The sequence below is a fragment of the Somniosus microcephalus genome, chromosome 26 (genome assembly GCF_052327205.1).
Source record: "Somniosus microcephalus isolate GS21.2 chromosome 26, FLI_Smic_1.0, whole genome shotgun sequence".
NCBI lineage: Eukaryota > Metazoa > Chordata > Chondrichthyes > Squaliformes > Somniosidae > Somniosus > Somniosus microcephalus.
In genome coordinates, this window is record NC_141012.1 from 12244237 (window position 1) to 12261210 (window position 16974).

Sequence of the window (16974 nt, forward strand, 5' to 3'; positions counted from 1 at the left end):
CCTTAAGACAGGTGTGAAGCGCCTGATTTAGCGCTCCAATCACCTCCAGGGGCGATAAAAGCCAAGTTTGCTGTCGGAGGCGATAATTAGCGCAGTGCGCTGAACTTTGCGCACGGCCGATAATGGCGCCCCAAATGGTGCAATACCGAATTTTTCCCCCCTTATCTCAGACTATCATTCCACCTACAATCTACAGGCTTTCATGACCCACGCCTGGAGTCATTGGCGTCTCCTCTCCGGTCAATCTCTTTTCCTACTCGGCAGTGCCCTACACTACGGGCCCTTACTTTTCGCTTAGGTTTTTGCAGCCTAAAAGAAACAAATTTCCTGTTTTCAGTCTGTCTCGGACTGGGCGTTCTCCGTCTGTCGCCGTCTCTCCAACACACCTCTTGAATATTCCAGCAGATTAGCCTCATTTCCTCCGTCAACAAAGACATCTCCAGACGGGCGGCTCCGGCTGCGTGCCTCTCGAGGTAAAACCTGACGTTATCGACAGAATTAAATGGGACAAATGGGAAAATGGTCACTTCATTTGGAAACAATGGCCTGTGGTTTTTCTTAAAATTTGTGATAGCTGATGGCAGTAACCTCGCCGGCAGGCAAGTCCCAGGAGGGGGAGCTGGAATGGGCTACAGAGTGGGAGGCACGGGGCGGGGGGAGGGGGGTCCGATCGTGACTCCTGTGCAGTCGCGGGAACACTCCTGCTCTTCCGGCTCCACATGAATAATTTTGATTTAATAAGTTTGAATTTTTGGTTGGCGGCAGGCAAGGCCGATTCCTGAACGGGATAGGACCTGGCGCCCGCCCAGCCCCTCGGAAACAAATTTCTAAGCGGGGTCCTCAATGTTAGGCCCTTCATTTACATATTTAAGAGGCCTTATATAGAAACAATAGAAGAAACATAGAAGATAGGAACAGGAGTAGGCCATTCGGCCCCTTGAGCCTGCTCCGCCATTTAATGAGATCATGGCTGATCATCCAAATTCAGTACCCTGTCCCTGCCTTCTCCCCATATCCCTTGATCCCTTTAGCCTTAAGAAATATATCTAACTCCTTGAATATATTTAATGAATTGGCCTCAACTGTCTTCTGTGGTAGAGAATTCCACAGGTTCACCACTCTCTGGGTGAAGAAATTCCTCCTCATCTCAGTCCTAAATGGCTTACCCCTTATCTTTAGACTGTGACCCCTGGTTCTGGACTCCCCCGCCATCGGGAACATCCTTCCAGCATCTAGTCTGTCTAGTCCTGTTAGAATTTTATAAGTTTCAATGAGATCAACTCTCATTCTTCTAAACTCCAGCGAATATAAGCCTAATCGACCCAATCTCTCTTCATACGTCATTCCTGCCATCCCAGGTATCAGTCTGGTGAATCTTCGCTGCACTCCCTCCATGGCAAGAACATCCTTCCTCAGATAAGGTGACCAAAACTGCACACAATACTCAAGGTGTGGTCTCACCAAGGCCCTGTACAACTGCAGCAAGACATCTTTGCTCCTGTACTTGAATCCTCTCGCTATGAAGGCCAACATACCATTTGCCTTCTTAACCGCCTGCTGCACCTGCATGCTTACCTTCAGCGACTGGTGCACAAGGACACCCAGTTCTCGTTGCACTTCCCCTTTTCCCAATCTATTGCCGTTCAGATAATAATCTGCCTTCCTGTTTTTGCTACCAAAGTGGATAACCTCGCATTTATCCACATTATACTGCATCTGCCATGCATCTGCCCAATCGCCCAACCTGTCCAAATCGTACTGGACTTTCTCGGCATCCTCCTCACAGCACACACGCCCACCCAGCTTTGTGTCGTCTGCAAACTTGGAGATATTACATTTAGTTCCCTCATCTAGATCATTAATATATATTGTGAATAACTGGGATCCTAGCACCGATCCCTGCGGTACCCCACTAGTCACTGCCTGCCACTCGGAAAAAGACCCGTTTATTCCAACTCTTTGCTTCCTGTCTGCCAACGTCTTGAACGCCTAAAAAAGATTGGGTCCAGCCCGTCCCACTGCTAAATTGGTCTGCTTTGATCCTGTTTTATGCCCGAGAAACAGCAGACCAATTTCTACCCCAATGTTTTTTAACCCACAAAAAATGGGGCGAGGAGTTGAAATGCCAAATATTCCCCCTGGACTCTCCCTTTAAATGAATCCTGGCTGCTCCTCTCGAAGGGTGCCTACCTGATTAATGCCTGTCTCTGTGTGGGCACTTTCTCCTGTGCAGGTGACGACCCACAGACTGTTGCTTCAGGAGGAGCTGTGAGGAGGCTCTGGGAAATTCTAGAAGGCTCCGGACATGACGTAGGGCCCACTTGCGGCCTACTGCTGATCATGGGGCCTGTTTCAGAAAGTATTGCAAATCATGCATTTTTAAGGCAGAATAAACCTTTTTATGACCACAGCAAAATGAAATGAACCTCTCCTGTGACTCGGGATATCTCGCGGCAATTTACGTGCAATTAATGTGTTTTGAAATGCCGTTATTGGAGCCGCAGTTGAACATCTTGTCCAAAGGTCAGCGCCTTCAACAAGGCAGCACTCCGTTGATCCGGGTTGCCAACTCTCCAGGATTGCCCTGGAGTCTCCAGGAATTGAAGATTAATCTCCTGGACACTGCTGGGAGCAACACCCAGGAGGAAAATCAGGAGACATTCGAAAAAAAGTGTTGTTTTCATTTAAAAAAAATATTTCTGTTTATTAGTTATAAAAATATTGGAGATGGTGGGGGCTGGGGGCGGGGGCGAAGGAGAAAGGCTGTTTGACTGACAGTCAAGAATCATCCAATTGGATAACGAAGAGACTGCTCGCTTTCCAATTGGTGAGGGAAGGCGGAGGTTGTTTTGGGCGACCAATGGCGGGGTGGGGTGGAGGCGGGGCAGTTAGTGGCAGGAGGCCATGTGCAATATGCCCATCCAGCGATGGCAACTCTGCCCTCGAGACTGCGCTGAAGTTTCAGCCTCGAGTACGGGCTCGAGCCAGGGAGTTGGGCTTGAGCCTTCTGCTCGGAGGCGCGAGTGCTACCAGCTGCTCCAAGCTCGGACCAGGCGACGTGAACATCCGGAAACAATTTCTTTGTGTACATTCACTCACTGAGATGAAAAACAACACAACACTGAGAATGTGCTACGTGACGAATGTAAAACGGCAGCGAGTTGACGTTGCCGATTTATCCCACATGTTTAAATTGTCATGTGTAATTTGCAAGCATTGAACACGTCCATAAATCACAGGTAACTCACGAGTGTTAGCAATGCTGGAGCGAGGGATCATTTATAAACTCCGAGTCCTCCTATTATAAGCAATGTTCCCTCTAATTTTATTCCCTGCCCGGGCCCTTTAAATTTGCTGCGCGGTATCTCTTCCAGCAGGCGAGCGGGCTGCGCGGGAACTCGCGATTGATGTGCGGCCGCGCACCTTAGGGGGAACATTGATTAATTCCTTCTTTAATCTGGTTTTATTTCATTATAAGAATAGAAAATACTGGCTCAGTATCTGAAAGACAAAGTTTAACATTTCGGGTGCGACTCTTGATTTTATTATTTTGCTGGTGTAGTTAATACACTGCAGTGGTTGACTGTGTACGAGCCCCAGGAAAGATATCTGTGTCACAGCCACACCTCAATATATGCACTATTTCTCTTCGCGCCATCATTTTCCACGACCCTGCTGTTGGCTGCCTAACTATGACTTACTGGATGTTCTTGCTGTGTAAAGAATGGAATGCCCACGTGTGACTGAATTTAATTGCCTGCTAGTGTCAGAGTTATCGTTCTTTGCGTTAAAAGACCAAGATCAAACCCACCGGGAAGAGACTGAACTTTGAAGTGACCGCAAGGGATCAAGAAGAAAAGTGACTTCCATTAAAGCCGCAGTATTTTATCTGAAAGTCCATCTTGATTAAAGAAAATACAAGTTTCTCCTCTACAAGGTGCCAGTAATTGAGCCACAGTAATCCCTTGTGCTTTGGGGAAAGCTGACACAATCCATACAGGCGGGAGAATGCACGGGTCACGTTCATCTGTCACTGTAGGCTTTAAGGAGCGTCTTAAAGGAGGAGAGAGAGGTAGCGAGGCAGAGAGGTTTAAGGAGGGAATTCCAAAGCTTAGGGCCTAGGCAGCTGAAGCCATGGTTGTCAATTGTGGAGCGATTATAATCGGGGTGCGTAAAGGCCAGAATTGGAGGAGTGCAGAGATCTCGGAAGGTTGTAGGGCTGGAGGAGGTTTCAGAGACAGGGAAGGGCGAGGCCATGGAGGGATTTGAAAACAAACGTTACCATTTTAAAATCGAGGTGTTGCTGGACCGGGAACCAATGTAGGTCAGCGAAACAGGGGGCGGTGGGTGAACGGGATTTGGTGTGAGTTAGGATACGGGCACCAGAGTTTTGGATGATTTCAAGTTTACGTGTTCTCTGTCCTGTTTTAGACTTGACAAAAAGTGTACGATGCTACCAACTGCATGTTTGATCCAGGTGCTTTGGAGGAAGAAGAGCTGGAACAGCCGTGTATTGTTTTTGTTTCACGGACATCACACGCAAGTGACTGGATGATGTAACTCGCGCCATCGCACTGCGTTTGGAAGTTTCTCTACGTTAAAGGCACTCATTTAAGTGAATAAAAACAGAAAATGCTGGAAGTACTCAGCAGGTCAGGCAGCATCTGTAGAGAGAGAAACAGAATTAACGTTTCAGGTCGAAGACCCTTCATCAGAACTGGAAAAAGTTGGAGATGTACAGGAAACTCTTTTATCCGGCACCGACGGGACCAGCGTGGTGCCGGTTGATCAAAAAGTCCGGATTACAGAGAGGTATACTTACTACGGTACGAGAGCCCCGTACACAGCCACTTGTGCAGGAGCCCCAGTTACATGGCACTTGTGCAGGAGTCCCGGTTACACGGCCACAGATCCAGGAACCCCGGTTACTTATAAAGTAAAACTTACCTGAACCTATTCCTGAATTTTGCCGGTTAAGAGAGATTTCCGGTTATTTAGGTGCCGGTTAAAAGAGAGTTTCCTGGAACAGGTTTTAAGCAAGTGCAGGGGCAGGGCGAGGGGGGAGGGGAGGAAAGAACAAAAGGGAAGGTCTATGATAGGGTGAAAGACAGGAGAGATGAAGAGATGAAAGGGATGATGGTGCAAGGCAAAAGGGGATGGTAATGGGACAAGTTAAGAAACAAAAGATGACTCTAGATGAAGTGTAAATGGCGATGGCAGGATGATCGACAGCTGCCATGTGAGAGAGAGAAAAAAAATGATAATGGCAGAGGTTATGGTCTGAAATTGTCTGATTTAAGTTGTGTTTGACAAGCCTATTTTTTTTTAATCCCATTTTGCTCTCACCACAAGACAGCACAAGTCAAGAAGCTGAACCTGTTCTCACGGACATCCATTAAAGTTACAAACGAATTGAATTTAGACTTTCGCATTGCGCACTGTGGCTGTGAGTTAACAGCACCCAGTCTGATGGTCTCAGGTGTGAGAATGGCACAAGATTGATAGTATGGAGACTGGATGTGTCCTACTGGAACAGAGAAGAATTCAAGCCTGAGTAGAGGTAGGCGGTAGGGCAATAGATGGGCACGGGCTAGAATCATAGAAATTTACAGCACAGAAGGAGGCCATTCGGCCCATCGTGTCCGTGCCGGCCGACAAAGAGCCATCCAGCCTAATCCCACTTTCCAGCTCTCGGTCCGTAGCCCTGTAGGTTACGGCACTTCAAGTGCATATCCAAGTACTTTTTAAATGTGATGAGGGTTTCTGCCTCTACCACCCTTTCAGGCAGTGAGTTCCTGACACCCACCACCCTCTGGGTGAAAACATTTCTCCTCAAATCCCCTCTAAACCTCCGACCAATTACTTTAAACCTATGCCCCAATGGAGCGAGAGAACCATACTGGACGAAAGCACATATTCAAACCACCAGAGCACTCAACACTCAATTACTGAAGGTAAAGAGATGAAAAAACCAACAGAAGCTGAAATAAGTCCAACGGTTACCTTTGCATGATACAAGATTCAGAGTGTCTGGAGACAGGATGATGTTCCTGTCGGCCTCCAACAGGCTTATCAGCTGTATGAGAAGAGGAAGCATTTTTCGGTTGGTAGAATCCGGAGCCCCATGAAAATGACCAGCAGCTCGGCTCCCGGTCAACTGATAGTCTCCAAAACAGTAGAGACCCCCAGAGAGAATACCCTGAAACAGAAAGTTACACAAGGTGAGAGACACTACTTACCTATTCTTAATGGTTGTTCTCCATGGGCAGTGCTGGGGAAGGTTAGCTGGTGAGTTTGAATGATCCAGTCCTGGTTAGCAACATTTCACCTCCATACAACAAAGAAAAAGCCTATCCCAATATAATACGATAGCAAAATACAGTACTGCAGATGCTGGAAATTCGAAATAACAACAGAAAATGCTGGAAAAACTCAGCAGGCCAGGCAACATCCGTGGAGAGAGAAACAGAGTCAATGTTTCGGGTCGAAACCCTTTGTCAAGACTCACAGTCTTGACAAAGGGTTTCGACCTGAAACGTTAACTCTATTTTCTCTCCACGGATGTTGCCTGGCCTGCTGAGTTTTTCCAGCATTTTCTGTTGTTATTTCCAATAATATAATGTCTTACAATTGACTCAGGAATAGAGTTAATACAGGGAGGGTGAAAACATAGTTTAGATTTAACTGCTTAATGTAGAAGGCGGTGAATGTATGGAATGGATTGTAAAGACAGGCTGAGGGGGCTGAATGTCCATCAATTCAAGCGAGGATCGAATGAATAACTGGAGAAAAAATTGATGGTGTGATATAAGAGGGTTTGTGGGATGCGATATCTCCTATACATTGGGACTGGCTAGATAGACCACAATGGTCTTTTCCTGACCTGTACATTCCTGTGTTACTATGGATAGTTCACAACCTGTCATGCAGATAAGTGACTTTTCCAATGTGTAGGATAGGGTGTATTTGTATGATTTAGTAAAACATTTTTGTACAACTATAATATGTGAAATTGTATGTTAAAAGCCTAAAAAACCCTGTATAAAATGGCGAATGGCTGAGAGAAAAGCAGGATGGGAAATTGTGCTAACCTGACTGAAACTCGTCCTGTTTTCAATTACTGAAGGAATGGAATGTAATGCTCAGCTTATGAAGACTATCAGGGAGGTGGTATTCAGTAATGTGATAGAAAAGAGATAAGAGTTGGAGAAGAGAGAGAGATAAGAGAAGCACTCCGCATTGATAACACTATAAAATGGACAAACTGGACAACATCTTGGGAAATGGTTTTTGGAAAGAGAATATCTAAAGTTAAAAGGGCCCTTTGATATGCACAAAGCGAGATCTAGTGGGATCAACAAGGTCGTAAAACATGTACCAGGTGTCGGATAGCTGTTTGAAGTCATGTAGGAAGAGGGAAAAAAGGTGTATAAAGATACGGATTTTGAACACTGAAGGCAGCGCGAACCAGAGTTGAAGAAGCTTCAGTCGACAGAACACAGCAAGAAACCAGAGAAGCGAGCTTCAGTCAACAGAACACAGCAAGAGAAGAAAGAGACTGCGCCACAGTCGCGCGGAAGGAACGCCGAGGCTCAAACGAACAAGACTGCGACTATCTCCTTGTTCAGTATTACTTTCTCTGTACTGGATGTTTAATGCTTAATAAACCTGTTTTACTGATACACAATATACTTGTACCCAGAGTGGTTTGTGTAGTCATGGACACATTATTATAAAGAGCTTTTGGAGGCTACAAATGGGCGGCGTTTACCTTGGCCTCCAGTGCACACAGCTCTGCCAGACCTCGGAGATGCTCCAGCCTGATGTAGACTATGTCAAGGCCAGTCCGTCTGCTCATTATGTTTTTCTGAAATTCTTGAGTCAGAAGGGTTTTCACCTATGAGAAAAAGAGAGCGGCCGATCAGCAGTGTATTCAGGATTAGGGCTTTCTTGGGAGTAACGATTGTATGAGTGAGAATCAAAGGATAACCTTTATTCCGACTCAGGCACAAGCCCAATATGATAATCTTACAGGTTTAACTTAGATTTTTGTGCGTTGATATGAACTGGCACGGACAAGGGAAAAGTAATTCCAGTCAACAAATGTAGCTTTGGTGACCCCCGAGCTTCCGGTCGCCTGTCAGTTTAATTCTCCGCTCCACTTCCACTCTGCCCACTCTGACCTCGGCCTCTTACACTGTTCCAATGAAGCTCAACGTAAGCTCGAGGAACAGCACCTCCTCTTTCGATTAGGCATTTTACAGCCTTCTGGACTCAACATCGAGTTCAATCATTTCAGACCATAACCTCAGCCCCAATCAGTTTTCTCTCTCTCACAGGGCAGCTGTCAATCATTCTGCCATTGCTATTTACACTTCATCTAGAGCCAGCTTTTGTTTCTTATCTTGTCCCATTACCATCTCCTTTTGCCTTGCACCATCTCTTAATGTCTATTAATCGCTCCTGCCTTCCACCCTATCACAGACCTTCGCTTTTGTTCTTTCCTCCCCTCCCCCCTTTCCCTGCCCCGACACTTGCTTAAAAACCTGTTCCATCTCCAGCTTTTTCCAGTTCTGACGAAGGGTCATCGACCTGAAACGTTAACTCTGTTTCTCTCTCTACAGATGCTGCCTGACTTGCTGAGTGTTTCCAGCATTTTCTGTTTTTATTTGTAGCTTTGCATCCTCACCGTGTTGAGATCAAGTCTCATGACATGTATCTTATTTGACCTCATTCTTTCCCAGGACCTGAAAACTGTGGAACTGCTTCCCTCCCTCAGGTTCCCCCCCCCCTTTCAATCTTTAAGGTTTTATACTCAAGTTTGGGGAGGGGAGGGGGGGGGGGTCACCCTAATCACTATTTCCCGATCCATCTCATTGCAGCCTTGGCACTGTCCTGTATAATTGGCCTTGGTCCTTCACCTTGGTATTTGGAATCATTGGGGTTGATTTTAACCTGCCGAAATTGGCACTGACGGGGCGGTAATGGCCTCAAAATGGAGTTGGTAGCCACAGCGACCCGTAAATCCTGACGATCGGCCTACTGCGTTTATACTCTATGGCCCTATTTATAAAATTTAAGATCCCGTATGCTGTTTTAAAAAAAATTACAGCTTTATCAGCTTGTCCTCCATTGCTAAAGAGATGTGTATCTCATAGAATGATACAGCACAGAAGGCGGCTATTCGGCCCATCCTGCTGTGCCTCTTTGGAAGAGCTATCTAATTAGTTCCAATTTCCACTGCTCTTTTCCCGGAGCCCTGCATCTTTTTTCCTTTTCAAGTGTTTACCCAATTCCCTTTTGAAAGTTACTATTGAATCTGCTTCCACCGCCCTTTCAGGCAGCGCATTCCAGATCACAACGACTGAATTAAACAAATAAGCCCTTCAGTAGCTGTAGTAAAAGCAGCATTATGGAGAAGTTTTATTTGCAGCCTTGGCTGAAGGAGTACACAGCTTTCGTGGTCAAGGAATAGAAACCTTTTAAAAATAAAACGAACATTGTACAGGAAACTCTTTTTTATCCGGCACCGACGGGACCGGCGTAGTGCCGGTTTATCAAAAAGTCCGGATTACAGAGAGTTATAGTTAAAAGGTATGAGAGCTCTGTACACAGCAACAAATCCAGGCTTCCCTGTTGCTTAGTAACAGGTGTAAGAAGCCCAGCCACAGACCAAGCATCCCTGTTGCTTAGCAACAAGTGCAGGAACTCCCGATTACACAGCCAAGAATCAAGAAACGGCCACTAATATGAAGAAAAACTTAACTGAACCTACTCCTGAATTTTGCCGGTTAACTGAGATTTCCGGTTGTTTGGGTGCCGGTAAATCGAGAGTTTCCTGTAAGAACAAATTGCACGCAAGATGTACACACTGTGTGATCAGTATTGCCCACCTGCTGGTACTTCGACCGAGCAACTTCTTCTGCCTGTCGGTCGATGCCCTCCTGCAGTTCCCGCAGTCGACCCCTCTGTCGAGCCTCATCCTGACGCATCTTTTGAATAAACTGTGTCACCTTTTCCAGGAATGTCTGAGCCACGGCTAAATACAGCAGCTGCTGCTCCACCTCCTCCTTGTCCACTATACATTGAAGAACACGACATAACATGCTTCAGATTAGCAACAAAACTGGTAGACGCACAAAAGAACGTTGAGCCAAATGATACCCAATACGATTCATGCAGAATATTGCAGCTATCCGGTGCCGTGCCTCAGAATCAACGCAGGAACATACTTTCTTTCTGTTCCTAAATAGAGATTCAGGAAAAATTGGGTGGCGCCTGACATGAATCAGTCATTCATGAAAGAAAGACTTATGAAATAATACTGAGCGGCCTGCGGGTGGCGCTGTCCAGGGAGAGTATAAATACTTGGGCACGGGCCCAGCTTGCGCAGGACATTCTTAGCAGGAACTAGTGAAGGACACAACTAGACCTCCATGTTGTAAAACAGTTGATTAAAGCTTTGTTTAATGCTTAGACCAAGTACCTAGTAGTTTTCTTATGTCAGCGCCCATTTTGGGTCACTTACGTCGCCGGGGCGCTGAAAAGGTTAGTGCCCCTCCGCCGTAAATTCAGTAGTAGCGCCCCAAGCAGGAGGTGGGGTGTTACTGGAAGCGCTCCACCTCCTGCTTGGGGCGCTACTACTGAATTTCATGGCGCTACGTGCAGCAGCGCTGCGTCATTGCAGGCCTCCACCTCTGTCCTGCGCGCACCGGGGCCCTGCCGGAACACCGGGGTGCTGTGAAAACAGCTTGGCACTCAAGAGGAGTGCCGGGCTGAGTGATCGCGGTCGGCACCCCACATAAAAAAGTGAAAGGGGGTAGGTGCTGGCAGTCGGCCAAAATAAAAATGGCCGCCCGACACCTGCCCTTTAAGTAGCGCCGCCGCCGCTGCAAAAACGCCCCCTGATCCTGTCGGATATATTGTCCGGCGATAGGCCGGGGGCGCAAGGGAAGTTTGCGGCCGGGGGGTAAGCGGGGCGCTGCGCACGGCGATGACTTCATCGCCAGTGGCGCAGCGGTACGGGGCGCTACCGGCTACCACTGCCGTTAACCTCTTGCTGAATTTTGCGGAAGGCGTTAACGGCGCTGCCCCCGGGAGCGCTAAAGAGAGGCGCGAAACCAACCCAATTTTTCCCCCTCAGGGTTCTGAAGGCTAAGTTTAGCACAGGTAATGGGAAGTATTCTTTACACAGAGGGTGACCAACAGCTGAGACAGGTTGCCAACGAGGGTGGTTAAGGCCAGGATACTGGACATATTTACAGCTGGATGTTGTAACGGGAAGATGGAAGGGTTGTTACCCATAAAGAGCGAAATCAAATAGGCCCAATGACCTCCATCTTTCGAAGCTACCTTGTGATCTCATTTCAAAACAGACCTCAGTAAGGTTAGAAGGATTCACATTTGTCCCATGGTTTTAAGTGAAAGATCTGCTGGGGTTTCAGTCTCCTCTTGCAGAATTACATTTACCGTGGCTCAGTGGGTCACACCCTCACCTCTCAGTCAAAAGGCTGTGGGTTCAAGTCCCACTCCAGAGACTCGAGCACAAAAATCTAGGCTGACACTCCAGTGCAGTACTGAGGGAGCGCTGCACTGTCGGAGGTGTCATCTTTCGGATGAGACGTTAAACCGAGGCCTCGTCTGCTCTCTCAGGTGGACGTAAAAGATCCCTTGGCACCGTTTCGAAGAAGTCCAGAGGAGCTATCCACGGTGTCTTGGCCAATATTTATCACTCAATCAACATCATTAAAACAGATTATCTGGTCATTTTCACATTGCTGTTTGTGGGAGCTTGCTGTGCGCAAATTAGCTGCCACGTTTCCTACATCACAGCAGTGACTACACTTCAAAAATATTTAATTGGCTGTAAAGCGCTTTGGGACGTCCTGAGGTCATGAAAGGCGCTATATAAATGCAAATCTTTTCTTTTGTCAAAATCTCATATAAAAGGCAAAGACAGAAGAATATGTTTGGTTTTAAATTAGGCTTTTTTAAACTAGTGTGTTACAATGATGAAAAAAAAACCCTCCAAAGACCTGCTTGGAGTTAAAAAATCAATCAGTGGCAAGACTGTCATAGACACAATCTTATGCTCCAACAATAGATAAATATGGATAAGGAAGATAAATATGGATAAGGAAGGCTCGTCAGCCCATCTGTGTAGAGAAACCTATGGCTCCACTTCTTATAGAGATATAGTAAGTGGAATAGAAAAGGAAAATCCAGAGTATTACTTGAAACGATGCTATCAAAGTGGGGTTGGGGAGGCGGGGTGGGGGGTGGGGTCACAGGTTCAAACTGGTGAGACGCAAATTTAGGTCCACTGTCAGCCTCGTACAAAGAGTGACCACAACATGCAACCACCTCTCAGATGATTTCAGGGTCTTTGCCTCTACTGTCTTTCCATTCATTCATCACTCTTTGCACAAAGAACTTTTTGACATTGCTTTTCACTAGTTTGAACCAGTGCCCCTTGGTCTGTTGGCGTACCTTGAAGTAATGCATTGGATTTACTTTCTCTGAACTGTTTGATATCTGATGCCTCTATAATAGCCCGTCTCAGGATGGAAGAGCCTGAGCTTCTTCAGTCTTTCCTCACAATTCAATCCTTTACACAAGGGGGGGTCAGCCTCGTGGCTTTCTCCTCGTACCATCTCCAAGATTTGAGTCTTCTCCTTGTGCCTCAGTGACCGAAACTGGACATTTCCACTGACAACAGCCTCAAGTCTCTGAAGCACTCTAAGACAAATGAGGTGAGGGTGCTGCTTCTGGAAGCACTGAGATCCACCTAGAGAATTTGTTTCCTTCTGCCACCTCTTGTGGGGATCATCCCCAAGGCGGTATTGTAAATGTTGCCTCTGGGGGGCTGCAGGTCATCCTCTTACCTGGCCACTAATTGGCCGAGAGGACATGCAGACTTTGGATTGCTGACCCGTGCACAGCCATCTGCCTGCCTGCCTGCAGCCACTTGTCTTATCTGCCCAGTGCGGAATCTACCCCATGCCATAAACAGGGCAGATCAGAGGGTAAACACAGCATCAGGGGACTAATATGGCTGTAAAGGGTAGAAGTGGGAACAGAATCAAAAATCCACAGGAAGTGCAGTTGGTGTCTCCATAGTTTGGAAGCACCCATGTTTGGGAAATGGAATGAATGTTACGTGAGAATGGATTGTTTGAAAGCTGCATTTAGACGACTGCTGACATAGGATTACCTTGAGAAACCAAAAGCACCAGGTCAGTTGGCATCAAGGATGCTAAGTGTGACTCCTCTGTGTGCCTGCGCTGTGCTTCACTCTGTGCATAGTCTTGCAACAAGTCAATGGTATCTTCAAGGGCCGTCACCTTCTCCTCAACCTAAGGAAAATCAGGCAAAAAGATTCAGATCTCAACACAATCCACAAAGGAACATAATCACCAAAACAGTAAATAGAAGCAATAAGCTGCTGAATTCTCCCCAAGGCTGGAGCTTGAGGTCTGAAGAGACAAAGGCTCAAGTCTCATTTACATAGTCCAAAAAATAGATAACCATAACAGAATAGCAATTGTATGTAACAAGAGTGAAACTACCGCTAAGTAAGGGAGTTATACGATATCTTGCTAGCCCAAAGGAAAAATCTCTCATTAAGTAAGGAAAACTAAAGCTATTGATGAAGGATAAGTCAATTAAATTCTCCTTATATGGAGTTGTAATTTAACTTTTGTATAATCATGCAATGGAGAAACATGTGGATTTTCAAGAAGAGGGAGTGAAAGAAATATATAACAAGTGTCAGTTTGTAATGAGTAATTGGATTCGTAAAGGCCTAAGATACTGAGCTCAGAACTGTTTGAATCCCCAACCAACCCTCATCAGATGTGGTTGTAAGTACGAGCTTTCAAGTGTATGTTTAAGTGCTATTGCTTGTACTGCAAGCTTAATAAACCTGTGACACCTGACTTCAACGTTCAAGAGCTTTATTGAAGACCTTACGCTGACAATACTGTACCTTCTCGAATTTGCAATCGGCTTTGGTGTCAGACACCTCCTGCAGCAAACCCTTCAAAGCAATGAAAAGAGCTTCTTCCTTCTGCCGCTGATGATGCCAATGTGCTCGTCTACAACCGAGTTCCTCTTCGAGGGCATCGAGCTGAACAGAAACAGGACATAGCCATCAACTTGGAGCACTGAGTGTTCTTGTAGCACTTAAATTGTGAATATTTTCGGGAGCGAGTGGGATACACCCGGTGCTTTCACCTCTGCGGCCTGGCTTTGAACCCAGCAGGTGTGATTCAAAGAAGTTCTTCTCTGTATTTTGACTGTAAAGGTTTGATGTGAAATGGGTTGGGGATATCTCGATCCAGTTGCCCCTAATTGTCGATCTCGCTCAGAGAGGCTGCAGGATGGCTTGTATGGGAAATGGAAAAATTTTACGCTGCTGCAGTAGAGGGCTCTCTTTTGAGGTGGGACTGAGGCACATTATTGGCGCAGAACACATTATTGGCGCAGAATACATAGGCGCAGGAGTAGGCCAGTCAGCCCCTCAAGCCTGTTGCACTATTCAATTAGATCATAGTTGATCTGCACCTCAACTCCATTTACCCGCCTTTGCTCCACGTCCCTTGATAGCTTACGTAACAAAAATCTACCGATCTAAGTTATGAAAATTCCAATTGTCCCAGCATTCACAGCCTTTTGGGGGAGAGTGTTCCAGATTTCCACCACCCTTTGTGTGAAAAAGTGATTTCACTCCTAATTGGCCTAGCTTTAATTTAAAGATTATGTTCACTTATTCTGGTTTCCCCCACCTATCGAAACTTTATCATACCTCGATTAGATCACCCAACCTGAAGCTTTATACGACATCTAGCACAAAGGAAGATGGTTGTGGTGGTTGAAGATCAATCGTCACAGCCCCGGGACGTCGCTGCAGGAGTTCCTCAGGGCAGTGTCCTAGGCCCAACCATCTTCAGCTGCTTCATCAATGACCTTCCCTCCAACATAAGGTCAGAAATGGGGATGTTCGCTGATGACTGCACAGTGTTCAGTGCCATTCACAACTCCTCAGATAATGAAGCAGTCCATGCCTGCATGCAACAAGACCTGGACAACATTCAGGCTTGGGCTGATAAGTGGCAGGTAACGTTCGCGCCACACAAGTGCCAGGCAATGACTATCTCTAACAAGTGAGTTGAACTACCACCCCTTGACATTCAACGGCATTACCATCACCGAATACTCCACCATCAACATCCTGGGGGTCACCATTGACCAGAAACTTTACTGGACCAGCCATACTGTGCTAAATACTGTGACAACAAGAGCAGGTCAGAGGCTGGGTATTCGGCGGCGAGTGCCTCACCTCCTGACTCCCCAAAGCCTTTCCACCATCTACAAGGCACAAGTCAGGAGTGTGATGGAATACTCTCCACTTGCCTGGATGAGTGCAGCTCCAACAACACTCAAGAAGCTCGACACCATCCAGGACAAAGCAGCCTGCTTGATTGGCACCCCATCCACCACCTTAAACATTCACTCCCTCCACCACCGGCGTACCGTGGCTGCAGTGTGTACCATCTACAAGATGCACTGCAGCAACTCGCCAAGGCTTCTTCGGCAGCACCTCCCAAACCCACGACCTCTACCACCTAGGACAAGGGCAGCAGGCACATGGGAACACCACCACCTCCAAGTTCCCCTCCAAGTCACACACCATCCTGACTTGGAAATATATCTGCTGTTCCTTCATCGTCGTTGGGTCAAAATCCTGGAACTCCCTCCCGAACAGCACTGTGGGAGTACCTTCACCACACAGACTGCAGCAGTTCAAGAAGGCGGCGCACCACCACCTTCTCAAGGGCAATTAGGGATGGCCAATAAATGCTGGCCTTGCCAGCGACGCCCACAGCCCATGAACGAATAAAAAAAATCTAACCTGGTTGTGTTTGTTACTGACACAGGGGAGTCCAAAATGGAAAATATTCCATTCACTTTGAGCATGAAATTCATATAAAGCACATTTTCCTTCATATAATAAAGGTACCTTTAGTTACTTTGTCATCCTCACAGCATTAACACACTAGCACGTGCCTTTCTTGGCAGTGTGTAATGACAATGTAGGAATGCCTACACGATTAATTCCATGGGATCACACTCCCAGTGGTGAGCCCTGGTTTTGGGGAACATGGGTTGGAGAGAAGGCTGCAACGCCCCAGCCCTGATTCTGCAACCTGTGTTCCCTGCCAACATAGCACCTCCCTGAGTGGACAGGATCACCCCTGGAATGCAATACTTTTGTAAGAAATATTTTGTCTAACCATAAATGGGGAAGTTAATAAGAGATCACATTGGAATTTCAGTGATGTCCCTTTTCCCCCAGTGTATTACCATTTCCACAGCTGGTTTTCGTCTTGTAGAACCTCCTGATGACTGTGTGACAGGCACCACAATCCTAGTTTGTGGATCTATACGAGCACCTATAACTGGGCCAACTTCACTAGTGATGGGGTCTATACCTCTGGCACCAAGAGTGATCGGTATCAGTCCTAGAAAACAGGAAAAGCAAGAGCAGCTCAAAAAATTAGGGATCAAATGAAATACGGTCTGTAACAAGTTCTAAATTCAAAAATCTAGGTGACGACCCAAAGCCACATTGTAGAAGGCCACGGCAAGGCTGAAAATAGTTAGAAGGAAACACAAGATCAATCAAGAACTAGTGGCCGCGGGACATCTAACTTCAGCTTTAAAAGTCTGTAGATTGTAGGAGAGAGGGAAGTTTGAGGGACACGGGGAGCTTTATAATTTTGAGGTATTGGGAATGAATGAGTTAGAATTGGAGATGATGTGGTGTCTTGATTTCAATACAGCGAGGAGGAAGAGTGGGTGGGGTGGTATATTTGACGTTTACGAGGAAGAAGAGAGGAGAGTTGAGAAAGGTGTTACAGAAATGCAAGTTGTTGAGGAATATCTTTAGCAGGACTGATAAAGTAGAAAAAG

General features: G+C 46.5%; 1 protein-coding gene across 1 annotated transcript in view; it reads right to left on the bottom strand.

Annotated features, from left to right (window-relative positions):
* The window catches only part of LOC147100294 (uncharacterized), a 270850-nt gene that overhangs the window by 37091 nt on the left and 216785 nt on the right, over positions 1 to 16974 (bottom strand). The window contains exons 42-45 of the mRNA XM_085968227.1: positions 16366 to 16523; positions 13988 to 14128; positions 7772 to 7897; positions 6004 to 6199 (exon numbers count right to left, since the gene is read on the bottom strand). Coding sequence (XP_085824353.1) covers positions 6004 to 6199; positions 7772 to 7897; positions 13988 to 14128; positions 16366 to 16523 — 621 coding nt within the window. The remainder of the gene's footprint in view (positions 1 to 6003; positions 6200 to 7771; positions 7898 to 13987; positions 14129 to 16365; positions 16524 to 16974) is intronic.